The sequence below is a fragment of the Chiloscyllium plagiosum genome, unplaced genomic scaffold (assembly GCF_037043375.1).
Source record: "Chiloscyllium plagiosum isolate Xiang-an unplaced genomic scaffold, Cpla_swu_hap1 HiC_scaffold_17, whole genome shotgun sequence".
NCBI classification, from domain to species: domain Eukaryota; kingdom Metazoa; phylum Chordata; class Chondrichthyes; order Orectolobiformes; family Hemiscylliidae; genus Chiloscyllium; species Chiloscyllium plagiosum.
Window position 1 is genome coordinate 36,390,951 of NW_028270155.1, and position 23,761 is coordinate 36,414,711.

A 23,761-nucleotide genomic window follows, 5' to 3' on the forward strand; every position below is an offset into this window, starting at 1 on the left:
AGCATTAATTAGTCCCTTTCCTGATCTGTGAACATTTCAAAGTGCTTTACAACCAAAGGTCTTCCTCACAGTTGCAATGTGGGAATTGTGACAAATAATTTGCAGACAATAAGGTGCCAATATTTCAACAAAAGATCTGATTTAGGTGTTCATTGAGGGATAAATGTTGCTCAGGACAGTAAAAACCATATGTTCTTCTCCGATTGTTGTCATTGGATTTTTCTTAATCATTACAGTAATTCTTTTATGTTCACTTGAGAGTTTTAATAGCTCAAACAAAAGACGACATCTCAGGGAGTGGCGCATTTCTTTAATCAAGTTCATGAGTCTAACCGGACATTTGGAGTAAGAAATTAGCATTTAGATCAGCCATATGTCCTGATTCTAAAGTCCTTAGGTTCGAAAAGGAAAAGTTATCATCCTGAGAAAACAAAACGCTACAAATTGGCACTTTAGTTCCCTTGACGAGTACGACCACAAAACCCTATTTCCTGTAGAAACATCCAGCGACAAGGGATTTAAGACAACAAATCATGAACCCAATGTGGACTTCTAAGGCAAAGGAATCTTTTGTGGGTTGAAAGGACTAGAAAGTAAAGGAGCTACTGGCAATTTCTTGGTTGAACCACACAGCCACTAATTGTGAATACTAGACAATTATCGGGTCACAGACCTTAAAACTGAACTGTGTCTTACCACAGACCCTGCCAGACTTGTTGAGTATTTCCAGTGTTTTGTATGTTTATTAGTACACAGTACCATCCAAATATATTTGCTAAAATATTCCCCCGTGTCGAAATCGGAGATCGTTGAAATGTATAAAAAATTGCATGCCACCATTAGCACAAGATCACAACTCAAGCCATGGTAAAAACTGTTAAAATTTAATTGAGTTTAATTCACTCCATCTTCCACTAGTTTTGTAAAATTATATTTCACGCATTTGATGAAGGGTCCACCTATTCAACATTCTTAAATGAGTTATCCTCTATTTTTACACTGCATTACGTAATGTAGTACGAAGCTTCTCTGGGTGTAAACCGACCCCGCAAACTTCATCAACTTGGGCCTGGAAAACATGATCTCAGGAGGCCCGACCTGTTTGCGAGGCCGTGAACTGACAGCGACATTCAGCAATGGAGTGACCAGATTGTGAAGACCGGACCCATTGGGAAAGCCGAAGGCGGCACTCGAGCCGTATCATTTGTCAGGAAGCGAAGTCCGTTCGCAGGAATTGAAAACGAAACTCGAAAGAAAATGTGTTTTTTTTAATCGAGTATATGATGGACGAGAAACTGGCACGCGAACTGTCGAATGACATTCGGATTTTTCTTTGTTAATGGAAAGGGTGGGGCACGCCGCTTCAACGTCTCGAAGATTAACGGTCTCGCTGGCCTATCACCAACCACTCTCCGGGGAGGGGCGGGTTTAGCCGGCTCGCGCAGGGAGGCCGGACGTTTGAAGAAAGGCACCGCGCCGGCAGTGCGCGTGCGCACGCCCGGCGCTTTTGACAGCCAGTCCGCGTGCGCGGGGCCGGCGCATTAACAGCCAGTGCGCGCGGCCGCCTGGAGTCAAACACAAGAGACAACAAAACGCTGTCAGAAACGGTGCGCGTCACATTCGGGGGGTCGCTAGCGATTCATTTCAGCGAACAGACCTGGGAGAGAAGGAAGGAGACGGGGAAAACGGAGAAAAACCATGGACTGAGAAAGGAAAAAGCCGACGGCATTTCGACACGGCAATAATCCAACCGTTAAAACAGCTGTTTGTCTCCAACCACCCCGCCCCCAACCGAGGGAAAAGTACATTTTTTTCCACACTCTCTCTTCACCCCCCCCCCCCCCCCCCCCACCTTCTGCAGGATCAAAATGGAAATTCTTCCTTGACAAGCGGGAGAACGCCTAAGAAGCCACAATGCGGTGAAGCTGAAAGTTGCACTGATATTTTAACCTGATCAATAAGTGAGGGGGTTCTCGGCCAGCCCAGGGATTGTGTGGCTGAAGATGATGCAGAAGCAGTTGCAGAGGGATGAGGTTTACCGTTGGTTCGGTGAGTTGAATTCTTCTCAGAGAGTGGATTTCATTTGCGGGCTACTCGATCTCTGCATCCCCCTGGAGCTTCGCTTTTTGGGCTCCTGCCTCGAGGACTTGGCCAAGAAAGACTATCATTCTCTCAGGGACTCGGAGATCAAAGCGAACAACGTGGCTGACCTGGCCAGTTTGACGAACATGACTGACGAAGTGGTCCGCAGCAAACTGATCGTCTCCTTGGCCTTGCTGTGTTCCGACAACAGGGAGGCGTCCGGGGTCCTGTACCGCACCCTTACCCACATCGATTCCATCATCAACAACTATGGCCTTCAGCTTCACGACAGGACTGGCGACGAATTCCTGCTCTTGTTTACCATGGCTTCCAACCATCCTTCCTTTACCTTCCACCAGAAACAGGTTCTGAGGCAGGAGTTGCTAGAAATCCAGAGGATTATCGATAGTACTTCCAACACAAGGACGGTTCCTGTCACGGCTACAACACCAGTTACGACTACAACCAATTGGGACACTAGTTCGGCTGAATGCAAGGTGAGACATAGACATAAGGTACTCTCGCCGATAAATGATACGGTGGTCTTGTGAAGAAACTAAATTCCTGAAAGTCAACTGCATTGTAAATGTCTGAGCGTTTACGTACAAGGATTCTTAATTGTTTTCTTCATTGCCTCAGTTACTTGCATGGCCACGGACCTTCTAGATTAAATTCTCATCGTGAATTTCAATCACTTTCTTTTAACAAGAAAAACAGTTTTTTTTTGGTAGATTAAAATTGGATATCTGGCAATTTGTAAATGAAGTTCATTTTGGACTTTTTTCTAACAATTTGATTTGCAATTTCAGTCTCCCGTTAGAACTTGTTGTGCTTATACTGATATGATTTTAAAATAATTTGAGATGACTTTTTAAAACTTCTTATTGTCAACACACTTTAAAATTAAAAGGTTTTGCATTTAAATGGTGTAGTGTAACTTCTGAATTACCTCTCGCATTTATCTTGACTTTTTAATTTTTTTTCTATATACATTCTTCTCCTTGGTGATCTAATTTCCAGAAATAAAATTTCAACATCTATTTATATAATGACTTTAATGTAGTAAAATACTGCAAGATGTTTTACAGGTATGTTATCAAGCAAAATTTGATACTGTACCATATGGTAGCAGATCAAACCCTTGGGAAAAGAGAGGGATAGAGAAGTGAAGAGTTTACAGGAGGAAATGTCAAAGCTTGCGGCTTTGTCAGCTAAAGGCACATAAACCAGTTATGGAAAAGTCAAAATTGAGATTATCAGACCAGATTTAGAAGATATTATACAGTTATTGAAGAGTGCAGAATTTGGAGGGGGTGGGATTTGAAAGCAAGGATAAGAATTTTTAAATAAAACTCTTTTTGGTTATTCACTTGAGGAACATGAATGTTGCGGGCTGGACCAGCATTTATTGCCCATTCCGAGTTAGCTTTCAGAAGGTGAGCTGTCACATTGAACTGAGGCAGTCCATGTGCTGTAGGTAGATGCTCAGTACAGTTAGGAAGGGAATTTAGGATTTTGTCCCAACACTGAAGGAACAGTGTTACATTTTAAAGTTAGGATGGTGAGTTATTTAAAGGAGAACTTCTGTGTGGTGGTGTTCCCATGTATCTGCTGCTCTTGTCCTTCTAGATAACAGTGGTTGAGAGTTTAAAAGGCACTATGTAAGGGTCATTGAATTTCTGCAGCATATCTTGTAGATGGTAAACATTGCTGCCACTGGTAGTGGAGAGAGTGGAGAAGACCATTAGAAATAGGAACAGGTGTAGGCCATTCAATTCCTTGAGCCAGTTCTGTCATTCAGTAGGATCGTGGCTGATCCAAAATGTCCTGTTTCCTGCCCTTTCTCCGTAATCCTTGATTCCTTTGATATTTGTGGATATAATGCCAATCAAACAGGCCATCCTGGATGATCTAAAGCTTCTTGAGTATTGTTGGAGCTGTACTCATCCGGACAAGTGGAGAATATTCTATCACATTCCTGAGGTGGACAGACTTTGCAGAGTCGGGAGGTAAGTTGTCTGCTGTGGTATTCATAACCTCTGATCTGTTCTTGTAGCCATGGTATTTATATGGCTAGTTCAATTTCTGGTCAATGGTGACCCTCAGGATGTCGATAGAGGGGTATTCAGTGATAATGTCATTGAATATCAATGAGTGGTGGCTAGATTGTTCTTTCTTGGACATGGTCATTACCTGGTATTTGTGTGGTGTGAATTTTACTTGCCACCTTTCAGCCTAAGCCTGGATATTATTCAGATCTTGCAGTATTTGGTGATTTGGTGGAATACAGTGAGCATAGGGATGAACTGTACATGAAAGGAAAGAATGACATGCATTTATATAACATCATACATGATCATAGTATGTTCCAAAGTGCTTTACAGCCAATTAAGTACTTTTGAAGTGTAGTAATTGTTCCATTCATACAAAATGTATTAGGCAGTAGGATGCCATTTGGCCCATCCAGTCTGCTGCACCATTCAATCATAGCTGATATGTTTCTCAACTCCATTCTCCTGCCTTTTCCCCATAACCCTTGATTCCTGTACTAATCAAGAACCTAACTATCTCTGTCTTAAATACAATGACTTGGCCTCCACAGCCCTCTGCAGCAATAAGTTCCTCAGATTAACCATCCTCTGGCTGAAAATATGTTATCCAGCACATGCCCACCTCTCTCTTCTCCCCCCCCCCCCCCACATCTGCACTAAATCCATAGCCATACAGGTGATGTAGACATGATGTTTCTTTAGTAGACATCCAAGTACTTGTTGTACGATAGTTTCTTCTGTACCACCTATGCAGTGTTCCTGGTCCCTACCACCCTCTGGGTGAACAAATCTTTATTAATTTCCTCTCAAACTCTTCTAGCAATTTGTTTATTAAATTTATGCTGTTTGGTTTTGAGCCCTCTGCTAAGGTTAATAGGTTGTTTAAATTTACTAATTCTGTACATCTCAATTAAGTCACTGATCAACTACCTTGTACCAAGAGTAACAACTACAAATCCAATTCATCTTCATAGGTAAAATTTTCTAGGCTGAACAATATTTTCATAAATCTCTTCTGCGAACACTGCAGTGCAATCACACCATTCCTGCAATATGGTAGTGATCAAAACTGTACAAAATATTCATGCTGTTGCCTAACTAGTGTTGTGTATTATCCTATAACTTGTCTGCTCTTATTGTTAGCCTGGGTGAATAAAGAAAAGCATGCCAAATTAATTACTCTTTCCTTGAAAATCTATAGGCATACTCTCCAATGTCTCTCTGTTACTCCATACTACTCAACTGTCTTCCAGTTATTGTATATTATCTTGCCTTATTGCATTTTTCAAAATGTTACTTCTGTTTCTCCAGATTTAATTTTACTTTCCACTCTTCTGTTCAATCAATCAGAATATCTTCTTTCAGTGTGAAGTTTTTTTTCTCACTGATAAATAAATGTTCTGACATAACTGGACAGGGTAAGTACAGGAAAAAATGTTCCTAATTACTGTGGCGTCTAGAACCAAGGATCACAGTGTAAGGATATGGAGTAAGCCTTTTACGACTGAGATGAGGAGACATTACTGAGTGATGAGCCTGTTGAATTTTCTGCGGAAAATGGTTGAGGTCAAAGCATTGAATGCTTTCAAGAAGGGGTTAAATACAGTTACAGAGTGATAGAGTCATACAGTGTGGAAATAGACCCTTTTAGTCCAACCAGTGCAAGCTAACCATAATCCCAAACTAAATTGTCCCAACTGTCTGTGCTTGGTTCATTTTCCTCCAAACATTCTTCATCCATGTATTTATCTAAATGTCTTTTAAATGTTGTAACTCCGCCAACACTTCTTCTGAAAATTCATTCCACACACTCTGTTTAAAAATAACCCTTCCATGTCCTTTTTAAAATATTTATCCTCACACCTTAAAAATATGATCCCTATTCTTGAAATCTTGGTGCTAAAGGTTTCAAAGGGTATAGGGAGGAAGTTGGAACAGGGCGCTGAATTGGATGAGCAGCCATGATCATATTGAATTGCACAGCATGCTCAAAGAGCTGAAAGGTTTATTGCAGCTTCTGTTTTCAATGTTTCTACGTTAGCATGAAAGTCAGGAAGGGAAGTTAAGTGGTTACATGTTTAATGGGAGTAGGATTGAGATGAGCTTGATTCGAGTCTCTTTGACAGGCTAAGCTAGGAGAAGTCATAAAGAGATAGAAAATAAACCAAAAAAAAAAGTTGAGTTGAGTAAAATGGAGACATATTGAGGAAATTTGGCCAGATTGGCAACAATATCTGATTAATGATCTTTCTTAGTGATGAGGAATCCAAGACCTCTTTGTATTTGTTCAGATTTCATTTACACACTGATAACACCAACCTACCTCCCTCAACCGCTTTTGTTTAACTGCTTAACTGAGTCCTAGTTAAGCTGAAATGTCATCTGATTGAACATTGGAAAGACAATGCCATTGTCTTTGGCCCCCAGTCACATACTGTCTTCCTTAGGGATCAATACAGTTTGCTCATGGTCACCGGTGTCCTATTTGATCATGAACTGACCTTCGAACCCAATTGCACTGTGATAAATGCCCTCTAATAGTCCCATAGAGGCACTTATCTATACCACTTCCTTAACCTATTTGTTTCTGAAAAGTTCATATTTCCCTTTAATACTTCCAGATTCCGCTAATTCTCCTTCCTGGCTGCTTACCTTCTATCGTCTGTGAATTTGATCTTATCCAGAATGCTGTTGCCTACAATCTTATTCAATACATAGCCTGTTCATCCATTATTCTTGTGCTTTCAGACCTACATTTGCTTTAATTGACTAATAACTAACTTCAATTTTACATGCCTGTGTGGCTTTACCTTTTATCTTTGACCATCTTCAATCGGTAATCTTTCAAGGTCTCTGTATTCCCCAGGTTCTGGTCTTTGGTTTTTCATTATGGCAGCCATACCATCTCTCATCTAAGACCAAAGCTAAAGTAATATACTTCTTCATTGCTCCTGTTTTATGGCATTCCTTGTAGTTTAACTTCTAGAGTCATAGAATCATAGAGTTGTACAGCACAGAAACAGACCCTTCGGTCCAACTTGTCCATGCTGACCAAAATCCTAAATTAATCTAGTCTTATTTATATGCCCATGCAGATGACTTTTAAACGTTGTATTTGTACCAGCCTCCACCACTTCCTCTGGCACCTTATTCCATACACGCGCCACCCTCTGCATGAAAATGTTGCCCCTCAGGTCCATATCTTTCCCCTCTCACCTTAAAACTATATCCTCTAGTTTTGGGCCCGACCACTCTCAGAAAAAAACCTTGACTATTCACCCTATCCATGCCTGTCATAATTTTATAAATCTCTATAAGGTCACCCCTCAGCCTCCGACCCTCCAGGGAAAATAGCCCCATCTTATACTACCTCTCCCTATAGCTCAAACTCTCTAATTCCTGCAACATTCTTGTAAATCTTTTCTGAACCTTTTCAAGTTGAACAACATCTTTCCTATAGCAGGGAGACCTTTTTTTGGTTTACAGCAACCCTATCTCAGGTTGTAGTGATTTGACCAGATGCAATCGGCCCATGCACTACTCCTCCTTCCTTTGGAATCAACACATATGAATGACACATATATTGTTTGAGCTAAGAAAATGACACCAGATCCTTTCTCCCAAATACTATAAAATGATGGCCCATTAGGATGCACCATCTGTTTCTCACAGACAGTGCGCTGCATATCCTGCACAGCTTGGTTGTGAACTATGTGAAGGGAATTGGCAGGTGTCACAGACAATCCTACTCCAGAACCACCCAGCCAAATGCAAATTCCTGTGAAGAAAAGGTAAGTGATTGGATAACTCCGCACCATGACCAAAATCTCTACCCGATTTTGCTACGACTAAACACTTCGGCTGTACATAGCATTCATCATTCACCTAATACATGGCCAAACCGAGGAGCAGATAACTAGGAGATCCTGTATAGCTCAGAGGCACAGATGTCAAATACAATACAGTTTTCTCCAAAGGTTAGCTTTGTAGAGATCCCAGAAGTTGCACTAGAATCACCAAATCATTATGATGCAGAAGACCTTTCTGCCCATTAAGCACTTACTGGCTCTTCAAAACAGCAACATGACTTGGTGCCATTCATGTGTCCTTTCCTTGTAAACGTTTTGAAGCTTCACTTCACTTTCCATTTAATTCAGGTTTAATTGCCTCTTGATCACTTGACGTTTTAGTTGGACGTTCTCTCTCACTCACTGTTTGTCAAAGCATTGGCTGCAGGCAGGCATGGGTACATTGGCTTACGCTGAGTGTTCATGAGTTCGCTTTGATTAGTAATCTAAGGACCATGCTATCTATGTGATGCTCACAATCAGCTGCACCTCTGCAGTGTAGTTCAAATTCAAATTGATTTGAACTTTTGAACCAATCTTTTGATTACTGGTCCTATTGTCTCCTCTTCTGATTCCGTTCACATTTTTATTTAATAGCACAGCAGCACCTGTGTGCATCATCATTAAGATGCAATACAACAATTCACCAAGGCTTCTCTGATAGCACTTTACAAACCACAGATCTTTAGTACTCAGGTCAAAGACAGGAGGTGTATGGCGATAGTACCATCTGCAAGTTCACCTCCAAGCCACTCACCATCACTACTGCTAGGTCAGAATCCTGGAACTTCCTACCAGCAACATCTATGACCCTATATCCCAAGGATTGTAGCTGTACAGGAAGGCAGCTTCCCACCACATTGTCCAGGGCAATTAGAGATTTGCAATATTTACTCCTGCTGAGAATGCTTTTGTCATTCAAATGTACAATGGATTTTGAGTTTTAAGTTCTGCATGGTGCAATATACATTACTCTACATCAAAAGCTCTTGCAGGATGTCACTTTAAGAATGAAGATTTTCCACATGCTTTTGTTTAAAGTTAATCTAGGAAACTTTAAATCTAGCATGCGGTTAAGTGGTTTTAAGTGATATAGTCAGTATTCTACTGAAATTTAAAACTATTATTTTCTTATTGGTTTTACAGGGAAGTTTGCTTATCAAATGACTGTGTTTTATCAGTAGTCCAATATATCAGGCAAAATTGTGTAATTATTAGAGTTTCTGTAGTTCATTTTGTAAACTTTAAAATGATCTCGTGTTTAAATAATTTGAGTTTTTAAAGAATAACAGATAATATTTCTTGATGGTTGATAGAGAATCTTTTTTGTAAAATGATAAATCCAATTGTCATACAAATTCTATTTTCCAATTATTTTAATTTTAGCTTTGAAATGAGTATGGGTGTGGAATGATTATTTCAATCAATTTGGAATAAAAATAGTTGTTTAGGAATTAACACCTAGCCAGCAGGGACAGTTAAAATTAGTCTTAAACAAAACCAAACATTGCTGGAGAACCTCAGCAGATCTGACAACATCTGTGGAGAGAAAGCAAAGTCAATATTTCAGGTTCAGTGACTCTTCTTAGGAACGGATCTGAAGGACGTCACTGGACCTAAAATGTTGACTCTGCTTTCTCTTCACAGGCGGTGTCAGACCTGCTGAGTTTCTTTAGCTATTTCTGGTTTTGTTCCATATTTCTATTTCAGTTGTTCTTTGATAATTACTTTTAGTTTTGTATTAACAGTAACAGTAGTGTTCGTACTCTATGTGCCACCAGACCTCTTGTCTTTACAAGTATATATTTTCCAGTTAATCCTGCAGAGATGTTATTGTATAATTCTGGAACAGTTGAGTCTTGAATATGGGTCCTCCAGCTCAGAGGCAGGTTCGTTACCACTGCACCACAAGAGCCCTTGGCTTTTGAGTAAGGAAGAGATCAATATTGAGCACACCAGAGTTGAATGAATTGTTCTACCTTTCACTTGTTCCCCTGGGGCTCTTGTGGCTCTTGCAGTACCTGTGCCAATGGCCTAGGTTCAAGTTCCATTTGATCCACAGATGTGTCATCACATGACTGCACAGGTTGATTTAAAATATCTTTGTTAGTTCCCCTGGGAGTCTTGTGGTGGAGTTATGGTATCCCTAAAGCTGAGCTAAGAAGCTTGGATTCAAGTCACACCTGATCCAGAGATGGGTCATAACGTCTCTGTATAGGTTGATTAGGAAATATCTTCACTTGTTCCCCTATGTATGTAACATATCTAATTAGGTTGTGGCCTGGACACCCTTTTTTATGCCTGTGTATGTATGTGTAGGGAGGAATTTTATGAGGGGATTAGAGTTTTAACTTGTAAAGTCATATGTTGACAGTTCATGATATTTATGTGTAATTAGAATCTATTTAGATCATAAAGATGTACAACATGGAAACAGACCCTTTGATCCAACTCGTCATGCCAACCAGATATCCTAACCTAATCTAGTCCATTTGCCAGCACTTGGCCCATATACCTCCAAACCCTTCCTATTCATAAACCCATCCAAATGCCTTTTTAAATGTTGTAATTGTACCAGCCTCCACCACTTCCTCTGGCAGCTCATTCCATACATGTGCCACCCTCTGTGTGAAACAGTTGCCCCTTAGGTCCCTTTTAAATTTTTCCTCTCTTGTCCTAAACCTATGCCCTCTAGTTCTGGACTCTTCCACCCCAGGGAAAAGACTTTGTCTATTTATCCTATCCATGCCTCTCATGATTTTATAAACCTCTATAAGGTCAACCCTCAGCCTCTGAAGCTCCAGGGAAAACAGCCCCTGCCTATTCAGCCTGTCCCTATAGCTCAAATCCTCCAACCGTGGCAACATCCTTGTAAATCTTTTCTGAACCCTTTCAAGTTTCACAACATCTTTCCGATAGGAAGGAGACCAGAATTGCATGCAGTATTCCAAAAATGGCCTAACCAATGTCCTATACAGCCGCAACATGCCCTCCCAACCCCTATACTCAAAGCTCTGACCAATAAAGGAATGTTTGTAATAATTAGTAATTCTTGTAAAGAATAAAAGCCTGCTACATGCGTTCTGTAAATCTAGTTCTAAAAGGCAGGTAAATTATGAATTTTTGAGAAACTGGCCGTATCAGGGCTTTTAAAATTAAATCTAACGGTTGCAATTATATATGTAGAGTTGCGAAGTTTATAATTTTTAAGTGAAAATTATTGACAATCAGGATCTCCTTTTGGTGATTACATGAGAGAAGTTTTCACAATATACTTTTTGAAGATGCTAATTTGCAGTGTAAGTCTGGAGTTGAGGTACAGTATTTCTCTGTAGAGAATGAGCGTGAAACTCCTCCATAGTGGTGATTTGCCATTGCTTGGAGTATAAAACAAGTGCAGTGTCATAACATTTTGACAAGTGCCCAGGGATCACTTAAACTTCCTGGCCAACTACCAAATCCTTCCACAGTTCATTTAAATGTTCTGGAAGGTGCATCAAAACATTCAATTCTATTATTATTGAAAAGAAGGCCTGTATGCGTGTAACCAAAACTCTGCCCCAAGCAGAAAGACATGTTTCACTAAAATATTGTAAACTGATTACTGTCAACTGTAACTCGTACTACAATTACTTGTCCAGTCATCTGAGGACTTGATAATCCTTGCTTTCCAATTCTCTAGACTTAATTATTCAAACGAAGGTTCTTTGGATTGTCGATATTAGTTGACTATGATTTGTCATTTTCACAGTAATCCAGTGTTAGACAAAAAGAACATTTTTATATCTAGTACTTTCATTTCCAACAACAAATCAATGATTCATGGATTTATTTGTCTTTGATATTAAAAGCATTGTTTAGAGCACCCCTACCTTTTCTCGTCGTCTTTATGCTGCTGACCAACCCTAGTCTTCCTTTCCTCTCCATCTTCAAAATGCTGCAATCTTTTTCTGTCAGAGCTCATCTCTTCCATGAGATCCATTTTCTCTTAATTTTTTATATACAACTAAAACCTGGCATTCAATTAACTTTTCTGTGTCATGCTCATTGACATTGTCATTAGCTTCCTTTCAAAATAACTATCCTTGACCCCTTCCTCACAATTTGTTTCACCATCTCTAAATTTTATTTCTCATCTAAGGCCCTTGAATCTGTTGCTTTTCAATTCTTGATGAACACTCTGAATTCATTAGATAACCCTGCAGCAACATTACCACCCTGAGTTATGTTCCAAAGGAATACCTTCTGAATGTAATCACAATTTATCAATTATTGTTGTCATTTTCTTAGGTGTCAATGGTTGTTTCACACTATTAGACACATCCTTCTTTGCCTTTGTTGCCTGGCCCAATAGATTGCTCTTGTATAGAATTCCATTCTTAATTTCCCAAGGTAAGCAATTGCACAACGAGATAGTCACCTTTATTTCCTCAGTGATCTGTTGGCTCCCTCTTCTCCCTTGGTTACATGATGAATGATGTTCCTGAGATTCATCGAGACCTCAGTGAGTTGTCGTATATATGAGTATACTCAAATCTATTTACCTATGCTTTTATAGACCCACATTCTGTTTCTTGATATTCTCTGACGGAATATAAGATTAATTTACTGCCCTAACTAAAAATTGCTTTCTTCTTAGTGACTTCATTGGCTTTCTTGGCTATGAGCCTGAGGCTGAACCAGTTTGTGCAAAGTCTTGATGTGATCCTAACCAGAGCTTTAAACCCATTGCTGTAATAAAACCTTGTTGCTATTGTCTCTTCAATACTTGCTTTCTTTAATATCCTTGCCAACCTACTGTTCTCCTTAAACTTCAACTAATCCAGACTTAGCTGCTCTTTTCCAAGCCTTCATTTTGTGCTGTTTGCTGATTTCTTATCTGTTCCCCATTTTGGTGAATTTGAGGTTTTTCATCCTCAGCTTCAAATACTTTCATGTTTTTGGCAGCCACTTTAGCTGGCTTTTGGCCTTCTGGTTTTCTGCACAATGCTCTTTCCATTCTTTTTTGTGAAATAATATACAGCAAACTTGTAGATTCCTTGGGACAATCCCATGGAGCTTCTCTCGCAACTCCTTCACTGACCCCATTCTAACTAATTTCCACCAATGTTTTAAATCTCTTTTTAAAACTTATCTTTTCAATGTAGCATATCATCACTCAGCAATCACACCATTGCTCGATGTACATTTTTAGTTGATTCTCATTTCAGTAAGCATTTCTCTTTTAAAGATGAGATGACAGATAAATGCTGGTTCCAGTTAGTATAGCCTCCTGTTTATTTAGTTATTGTTTATTTCGTGTCAAATGTTTAAGACCATTCGAAATAGGAGTAGGCCATTTGGCCCCTCAAGTCCATTCAGTCATTCACTAAGATCAGCCTCTACCAACATACATCATGTCCAAGTTCTTGCCTTTTCCCCATAACCTTTGATTGCCCTACTATCTAGAATCTATCTCTTATCTGTACACTCATCTATACACCAGGATTCTTCCCTCGATAACAAGGAGTTCGAAAGAGTCTTAACCTTCTGCGAGAAGAAATTCCCCTCATTTCAGGATTAAATTGGCACCCCTTTTTTCTGTGAGTAATGCCCTCTGGACTGAGACTCTCCTAAAAGGGGAATCGTCCTCTTAATAGTTAAACTATCAAGCCCCATAAGAATTTAATTTGTTTCAATGAGATCACCTGTCATTCTTCTCAAGCCCCCTTGTGTTTCCTATTTCTGCAGTTTTTCGTCATTTAAATAATATTCTTCTTTTGTTCTCCCTTTCAAAATGAACAATTTTGCATTTTCCTACATTATACTCTATTTGCCAACTTTTGCCCAGTTACTTCAATATTTCTGTAAACTGTTTGTATCCCCCTCGCAATTTGTCTTTCCATCTATTTTTGTGTTGTCTGGGAATTTAGCTACTGTGCATTCATTTCCTTCCTTCAAGTCATTAATATATATTGTAGATAATTGCAGTCCCAGCACTGATTCCTGTGGAAACAAACTGGGTTACAAGTTGTCAATCTGAAAAATAGCTCCTTATCTGCACTCATTGTTTCCTGCCCTTTAGCTAGTTCTCTATCCATGTCATGCACTACCTCTAATACCATGGACTGTTATCTTATGACTTAACCTTTTGTGAGATACTTTGTCGATGCCTTCTAGAAGTCCAAATACTACACATCTATTACTTTGCATGCATCCACTCTGGTTGAGATTTCCTCTCAGAACTGTAATAAATTAGTCCAACATGACTTCCCTTTCATGAAGCCATTCCATAATAATTGGTTCCAAATTGTTTCCAACAATAGATGTTAGGCTAATCGGACTATAGTTACCCAATTTTTGCCTCGCTTCTGTTTTGAATAGGGGTGTCACATTGATAGCTTTCTAAATCTCTGGTACTTCTCCAGAATCCAAGGATTTTTGGGAAGTTCCAACCAATGCATCCACAATCTTTGTAGCTGCTACTTTTAGGATTCCAGGACATAAGTCCCCAGAGCCAGGGGCCTTATCTACCTTTAGCCCCATTGGTTTGTCTAATACTACTACGTTAGTGATGTATTTACTGACATTTTCCTAAGTAAAGTTACAGTTAGTGAGTTTGGAGAAAATTTGTAGCTCAGGTTGAGGTTCTCGATGTAAGTTTGCTCACTAAGCTGGAAGGGTCATTTTCATACATTTCATCACCATGCTAGGTAACATCTTCAGTGAACCTCTGGTGAAGCACTGGTGTTATGGTCTGCTTTCTATTTGTGTGTTTAGGTTTCCTTGGGGAAGGTGATGTCATTTCCTGTTCTTTTTCTCAAAGATGATAGTTGGGATCTAAATCGATGTGTTTGTTGATATAGTTCCGGTTGGAATGCCATGCTTCTAGAAATTCTCACGCATGCCTGTTTGGCTTGTCCTAGGATGGATGTGTTGTCTCAGTCAAAGGGGTGTCCTTCCTTATCTGTATGTAAGGATACCATTGTGAGAGGGTTATGTCGTTTTGTGGCTAGTTGATGTTCATGTCTCCTGGTGGCTGGTTTTCTGCCGGTTTGTCCAATGTAATGTTTGTTACAGTTCTCGCAAGGTATTTTGTAAATGATGCTTGTTTTGCTTGTTGTCTGTATAGGGTCTTTTAAGTAAAAAGGCAAGCAAAACAAGCGTCATTTACAAAATACCTTGCAAGAACTGTGCCAAAAGGCAGAAAACTAGCCCAGGATACATGAATATCAACTAGCCACAAAAAGACATGATCCACTATCACTATTATCCTTACATACAGATAAGGAAGGACACTACTTTGGCGGGCACAACACATGCATCCAAGGACAAGCCAAACAGAGACATACACAAGAATTCCTAGAAGCATGACATTCCAACCTGAACTCTACCAACAAGCACATCGATTTGGATCCCATCTATCACCCTCTGAGAAAAAGACCAAGAAATGACATCACCAACCCAAGGAAACCTAAACACGTGAATAGAAAGGAGGCATGACACCATTGCTTCACCAGAGGCTCACTGTTACCTAGTATGGTGACGAAGCATCTGAAAATGAACCTTTCAGCTCAGTGAGCAAATGTGTATCCAGAACAGTTACAATGATAGGCCACTTTCAGATTTTTATAACTTGGTCTGAAGTAGATTGTTGATGCAAATGAAATCTGATTTCTTCAGTGATAGCCCTAAATAATGTGAGAAATTCACATTTGCATTGCCCATCTCCTCCATGTTACAAAATAGTGTTTTTATTTGTCTGTAACATAGAGTGTGGGGCTAGGATTTTTCATCAGGTACGTAACAATTTGAGATGTCACAAAACAAAAAAAAAATCTACGCAACGCTTACTTTTATCTTTGTTCATCCGATTCATAAATTTTACTGTTGGTGAGGAATAATTAATAATGAGCTTTGGCTACCAACAATCTGCCGAACAAATATGCATAATTCAGAACAGTTTCTTTCATCATGGGTGAGTACTAAGTTTTGTATATTGTCACTCAGTTGCAATTGAACTTCTCTTTCCTGGGCCAGAGTCAGACATTGTAGCGTTGAAAGTTGTGGCATAGACAAAAGATGACCAGCTATATAGAGGATTTGTTAAAAGGGGTAGAAAAAAGTATCAAGAAGGAGAGTCTGTTTTGAAAAACGTACGTATTTCCAGAACTCTGCTGTGCTTTTGATTTAAGCCACACTGTATGTTTGTATAAATAAAATCCTGGAATCTGTTAAAATACATTTTCACCTACATTTTTGAAAATCTAGTTGACATATAATAAGATGCTAAAGGGGATTCATAAAGTAGGCATAGAAAGGATGTTTCCTCATTCGGCAATTTCGAACAAGAGATCATAATTTTGAGAAATTGATTTAAAACAGGAAACATTAAAAACCAAAGAGAAATTGCTTCTATCGAATCTATGGAATTACACGCCCTCAGAGTGTGGTGGATGCTGAGATAGTGAGAAAATCTTAAAGAGAGCATAGAACATTACAGCGCAGTACAGGCCCTTTGGCCCCTGATGTTGCGCCAACGTGTGAAACCAATCTGAAGCCCATCTAACCTACACTATTCTATTCTTGTCTATCCAATGACCATTTAAATGGATTTAAATTTGGTGATCTACTACTGTTGCAGGCAGTGCATTCCACGCCCCTACTACTCTCTGAGTAAAGAAACTTCTCTGACATCTGTCCTTTATCTAACGCCCCTCAATTTAAAGCTATGTCCTCTCATGCTTGCCATTGCCACCTGGGCAAAAAGGCTCTCACTGTCCAACCTATCTAACCCTCTGATTAACTTGCGTCTCAATTAAGTCACCTCTCAACCTTCTACACTCTTCACAAAAACAGCCTCAAGTCCCTCAGCCTTTCTTCGTAAGACCTTCCATCCATACCAGGCAACATCCTAGTAAATCTCCTCTGATTCTTTTCCAAAGCTTCCACATCCTTCCTATAATGCAATGATCAGAACTGTACGCAATACTCCAAGCACCAGAGCTTTGTACAGCTGCAGCATGACCTCCATGGTTCTGAAACTCAACCTCTCTACCAATAAAACCTAACACACCGTATGCCTTTTTAACAACCCTATCAACATGGCTGGCAACTTTCAAGAATCTATGACACTGAGATCTGAGATCTCTTTGCTCATCTACACTACCAAAAATCTTACTATTAGTCCAGTACTCTGCATTTCTGTTACTCCTTCCAGAGTGAATCACTTCACACTTTTCCACATTAAACTCCATTTGTCACCTCTCAGCCCAGCTCAGCAGTTTATCTATATCCCTCTGTAACCTACAACATCCTTTTGTCACCATCCACAACTATCAACCTTAGTATCCTTCTATGCCCTCATTCAGGTCGTTTATAAAAATGACAAACAGCAGTGGCTCCAAAACAGATCCTTGTGGTACACCACTAGTAACTGAACTCAAGGATGAATATTTTCCATCAATCACCACTCTCTTCTTTCAGCGAGCCAATTCCTGATCCAAACCGCTAAATCACCCTCAATCCCATGCCTCCGTATTTTGTGCAATGCCCACCGTGGGGAAACTTATCAAATGCCTTATTGAGATCCATGTACACCACATCAACGGCTTTACCTTCATCCACCTGTATGGTCACTTTCTCAAAGAAGATAGACAGATTTTTAATTAGTTAAATTAGCATGCTGATAATAGTAGAAGAAATATTAAAATTTAACATTTCCCTCTCCATTCTTTAAATTTTGTAAATTCTACTATTTAAAACAACATTCTGAGAAAATAAAATGCTTTTGTAATCAATTGCTATGAAAATCTATCTCATAAAATGAAATAAGAACATTAGAACTAGGAGCAGGAATTGGTAATTCAGGCCCTCGAGCCTGCCATGCCACTTATTAGGTCATAGCTTATCTTATCTTAGCCTCAATTACATTTTCATGCCTGCTCCCCATAACTTTTCAAGTCTGAAGGGGCTGAAATGCCTACGGTGGCTTTTGAAGAATGGGGCAAGAAAAGATAAACTTTAACATTTCTTTTACTGTTATCAGTATGCTAATTTTATTTCTAAATGAACTTTTTGAAAGTAAATTATGGATTTATGTTTCAATTTTTGCCCTGGTGTCCTCTGTGTGGATAAGTTTAGAAGGAAGCAATGACTGTGTTATAGCTTGAAAAGGTGAATCAAATCAAATTCAATGCAAGGATCTAGCTTGGTGCTTAAAACAATGAAAGCTATTGTTATGACTGCTCGATATTATGAGGGATGTGTTTTAAACTAGCTGTTTCAAGAGAAAATTGAGTATGTAATCTGCTATGAGTTCTACCATGTCATAAGCCACTTGTCTTGGAGTCTGGGGGAAATGTTCTTTTAAAACCCAAGTGCCAACTTATGTACAAAGGAAAGGCCAACTGCCTTTGCTGCGATAGATATACAGATGAAGGGCTCTTGCCTGAAACGTCGATTCTCCTGCTCCTTGGATGCTGCCTGACCTGCTGTGCTTTTCCAGCACCCCTCTCACTGCTCTGATCTCCAGCATCTGTAGTCCTCACTTTCTCCTTGAGCGACTGAATAGCCTATTCCTGTTCTTGTGCTGCCTCCCACCATGGAAAATTTGTCTTAGCATGAATGGGCCTTGCTGCTGGAAGTCAATTTGGGGATTCTCAGTAGACTAATGGAAGTGGCGTTTGATGGACACGGAACATTGGGGGCATGCAAGCCTGTTGGAAGCTGGATGTAATTTTTGGAATGCATTCTGTATAGATTACAATTCTGGACAGATTACAGTTCAATTTATAAATGTGCTGATGGGTTATTTATTGTGTTAGGAAGTTAAGTTGGGCTGGGGGAATGCGCGCAATATCTTTTCCATTGTTTACAGTGTTATTTGCATACTAATTAATGTTTACTTGATGTTGATGTTGGTTTGTTACGGTGAACATATTAACTGTGAAATCTTGTGTGACCATTTGAGTTAATCTCTGAGAATTCTAATATTGTTTAAAGTCATTGGTCAGTGGGGATTGTAATAATAGAATCAGGGTGAAATACAGTGTTTGTGTTGAAAGATCTTTTCTTGTCATTACATACCTTTGTCTTTACCTGCCAGCCAAAGACTGAATTTCATCCTATTAATTTTACCAGTACCTGAAAACAGTAATAATTCATTGTACATTAAATTAAATGCTGCATCATCTCCCCTCCTCAGTATGATGATAGCTAATGCTAAAAGTAAGTTTTCAAGAGCTTTGTTAGCCATCTGTTATTGTGATAATTCTTTATCATCCGAGAGAGTGAGTTTTGCTTTGTTATTTGATAATGAAGCCAAGCCAGGCCATGTTTCGCTCAACGTTTACATACTGATTAAGATCCTTGGATTGTTAGTTGGAATGTAGGCATTTGGCTTTTTTAAAGCCATGCAAGGTGCTGAAGGCAATTATGGTTCCCTAACTGCTTCCCTAGTAAAGTCAATGAACTCTGCATAGATGTAATGAATTCAATCTCCGAATGTCTCATCTATCAGTTAAAACATAACATGCCAGTTAACTAATGATAGAGATCCTAAATGCTCAAATCTTGAGAATTTTTATCACAGTTGACGATCTTCAGCTTGAGAAAACTTGAAATATAAATTATGAGTGATTCATTTTTGTCAAAAGCTTTCCTTATTATTTGCGAGATTTGCATTATTATTTGTGAGATTATGAAATGTTCTTCAACTATTAAGGAAACAATATTTATTTTTGAAAAGGTAATGTACAAAGTAGAAAGCAGCGTACACTGTTTGGAGAATGCATTACAGACATCAACACATTCCTGTGATGAATCCTCCCAAAAACGGCCTTCCAGCAAGCATTCAAGAAGTAAGTTGTAACTTGCTGAAATTTTACCTCGGTTTTGGATCTGTCATTTAATACACTCAGGTTTTATAATGATTGTAGTCTACAAATTATTGAGTGCAGAACAAATGCTTCCTATGTTTGCACAACAATGCTTTTGAATGTATCGGGTTTCCAATTTTCTGTTTAATCTAGTTTGATTCATTTTTTTTTCCAAATATGTTGCAAATTACACAAGTTAAAACAATTTATCCCAAAACATATAACAGAATTAAAGAATGAAAGAATTTCAATTTTAATGAATTTAGTTAATGTAATTAATCAAATGCAGGGTCTCTTCTGTGCTGTATGATTCGATGAATGTGATGTTTAATGTTAAGAGTTGGGAACCCACTTCATATAGAACTCCTAAGAGAGAGTCATTTATGCAGTCTCCTATTCAAAGAAAAACGGTCATTCATACCATTGAGAAAATACCTTGAGGAGAAAGAAGCATCAGGTCAAAGTTTGTTAGAAGCTTGATACTATAAAAGACATGATGACTATGTATATAACCTTCCCCAGTGTCACAGAACTTGTTCTGGAGGTAAGTCTCAATTCTTTCTATGCTGGCAATGTCACACTTTCATTGTATATGGCAAACTGGAAAAGTTTTAAATGCCATTTTTTACAGAGTTATTGTACATTTATATTGTCTTTCCTATATTTATGGTTCAAAAGCCTGTTATCCTCAACAATTGCAACTCGTCTCGCTCTCTCTCTCTCGCTCTCTCTCTCTCTCGCTCTCTCTCTCTCGCTCTCTCTCTCTCGCTCTCTCTCTCTCGCTCTCTCTCTCTCGCTCTCTCTCTCTCGCTCTCTCTCTCTCGCTCTCTCTCTCTCGCTCTCTCTCTCTCGCTCTCTCTCTCTCACGCGCTCTCTCTCTCGCGCTCTCTCTCTCTACAATTATCTGTGCCTTCTCGGCTGACTCACCATTGTCCCATCAACTTGTCCTATATCTGTAATGAATAATTTTGTCCATTGTTTATTGTTCCTATCTATGTACGTAGATTTTTCATTTTTATAATAGTTTCAAGCAGAACGCTGAAATTAATGTTTAACTTTTATATTGTATGTTTACTTTCCTATGCTTTTTGTCATTATATGAAATGTATTTGAATAAAACCAGTCAGGCAAAACACCATAAGTAGGATGATCATGCAATTCTGAGAAACTCTAACTGTTAGGATCAGACAGCTATTCTCTCCCAAAGCACATCAAACTTTTATTTACTTGAAAGTGCTATAAAGGAGGCCATTCAGAGTGACTTGACATTTTTTCTGTGTTTAACCCTTTTGTGAATTCGTTCAATACAGCTGGAATTACCAACTTGCTATTGCTGCTGTGCATGACCTATTGTATAAACCTGTTTATTCAGAAATTTAATCTATTATGGAAATACTTGGAGTGATTAATATTAATTGTCTTTTGAAGTGGGCTGGGCTGAATGTTGTAAATCCAAAGTGTAAATTTGGAGGCACTAATTTTTGATTAGTTTGCATTCATGCAGCTTTCATTTCACCTGAAAAACACCTAGACTAGCCTGTTGGAACTTGCTTTGTGTTTGGTATAAGAAAAAATATCTGGAGAAACCAGAATCAAGCAGGCCATCTCTTCAACCATGATGTCACAACTTGGCTTCCATGGTCTTTATCACTGAAAGGCACTACAAATCATTCTTCTTTCCCTGATTATTTCCGTGCCAACTCCAAACTTGCCACTTTAATTTCCACCCAGCATATCGCTGATACAATAACTTCATCTGTGTTGTCATATCCGTAGGCTCTAAGTTTGAGTTGGCAAGCAGTTGGCTTAGCTACTGGTCAATGATGGTAACTCAAACATTTTAAATATACTGATGCAACCTTTCCACGAGGAGGTTTTCATATTTTTGTACTGAGACCATACTGGAGACTTCCTTCACTGTCTTGTTTGGCCACTTGCCTCAATGCTTTTTAATCTTAGCTTTGGTATCAGCTCTTATTCATGTTAAAAATTGAATATGTTTGTTCTGCTAACCCATTTGTGCCTCATCCACCCATTTTATAGCTCTTCCATTTTATTTCTGTCCCATAGCTTAATCGTACCTTGAGCATAAATGGGAGGTCAGGTTGTCGGTTTGCTTACTGAGATGGTGTGTTTGTTTTCAGACATTTCGTCACTATACAAGGTAATGTCATCAGTGACCCTCTGTGAAGCTCAGCGAGCAAATCCTGAACCTGATCCACAACCTGAACTACAAATCTTCTCCAAGATCTCAATTGGGAGATTTTCATTTCTCGCAGACTGGAGAAGCAGGAAATTTAATTTGAAAAGCTGAATTTCACAAAAAGCATCTTCTTAGGATGTCTGCAGCTTTTCACAAAACTAATAACAGCAACTTCTCTAACACCTCTCTTCCACTATCCAGTCAGGTGAAATTTCCCTCACCTGATGCCATTCCAATTTGAGGCAACTGTAGCAAGAAAATCACTTAAAGTCTTTTCTATGATGTGCGGTTACTTCTGGAGTTCCACAAGGGCTTGGTTTTGAAATCGTTCTTTCTTGTACATATGCTGCCTCTTTTTTGGATAATGTTTTAAGTAATAACTTCAAGGCTCTGTCATCCAGTATTGGAAGATAGGTAATGTCATTACATTAAATAATAAGAAGACCTGGGATATTGTCTTCAGTCCCTGCACAAATTCTGTTTTGAACCTGAACCAGATCATTCACAACCCTAAGTTGACTTTTTGATCTTGTATCCTCAATCACCAACGCCATCTACAGCCAATTTCCATTTTTGTAATGTCTCTTGACTCTGCTTCATCTCAGCTCATTGGTAGCTTAAACTCTCATCCATTTGTTTGTTACATTTAGACTTGATTATTACTAATGTCCACCTGCCCCTCTGTAACATTGAACTGCTATCTGTAAACCTAAATTGTAACAAGTCCTGCTCACCCATTACACTGTGCTCACTGTCTTACATTGGGTCTGTTCTTTACTTTTAAAATTCTCTCCCTGTTTCAAATTTTTCATGTCCTCACCTCTTCATCCTTTCTGTCATCTTCTCAAGCCTTTCAACTCTGAGAGCTGTATTCTTCCAGTTCTGGCTTCTTGCACATCTGTGCTTTTGCACCTTTATTATTAGCAGCCAATGTTAACTGACCTCTGTTGTCTATGGCTAAGTTCATAAATTTCCTCTTTGCCTCTGTACTTTATTTTCTTCCTTTTAAGGGGGTCCATAAAACCTGTCTTTTTTTTATCAAGTACTTGCTTATAAAAAAAGGTTCTGGAGTAGCCCATAGAACCTTTTCACCCTTCTCTGCATTTAATAATAGCTGATCTTCTGCTTCAGTTCCACTTTTCAGCCTTTGATAAATTCAATGATAGAATATCCACAACTCTCTGGGGTAGGAAATTCCAAATATTTGCAGTCTTTTAAGCGAAAATGCTGTCCTAACTTCAGTCCTAAACTATAAGTTACTTTTATCTATAGGCTGTTTCTCCCATCATTCAACCCCTGCCTTCTAAATTCTCCAAGAAAACAGTTTCTGTGTCAGTCAGAGAATTCTGTGTGCTTCAATAATGTCACTTCTTAATCTTAAATCTAGAGAATATGAACTAAATAACTTGACCTTTCATTAAAGGATGGCCCTCTGGACATGAAGTCTCCCTACAATTATGCAACTGTGAAAGCCTAGGATCTTTTAAGGACCGTGAATAAATATATATTGCTCTAGGAAATTTCTAAAGTTCTGTGGTCATACGTTCAAATCCCAACATGAATTTATTCAGTTCCAGAGCAATTGGGAAGGGCAGCAGTGCCAAAATCCCATGAGCAATTTGTTTTTTAGTTTTTTAAAAAAATTTAACCTATTTTGCTAATAACCTGTTCAGATATGTCATGACATGCCTCTCGGAGAGGTGAGACTTGAAGCCAAAC

General features: G+C 39.0%; 1 protein-coding gene across 1 annotated transcript in view; it reads left to right on the top strand.

The window, feature by feature from the left end:
- Nucleotides 1–1,269: 1,269 nt before the first annotated feature.
- The window catches only part of zcchc14 (zinc finger, CCHC domain containing 14), a 126,961-nt gene continuing 104,469 nt past the window's right edge, over nucleotides 1,270–23,761 (top strand). The window contains exons 1-2 of the mRNA XM_043706822.2: nucleotides 1,270–2,579; nucleotides 19,710–19,821. Of these exons, the coding sequence (XP_043562757.2) occupies nucleotides 2,004–2,579; nucleotides 19,710–19,821 (688 nt within the window). The 5' untranslated portion in view covers nucleotides 1,270–2,003. The remainder of the gene's footprint in view (nucleotides 2,580–19,709; nucleotides 19,822–23,761) is intronic.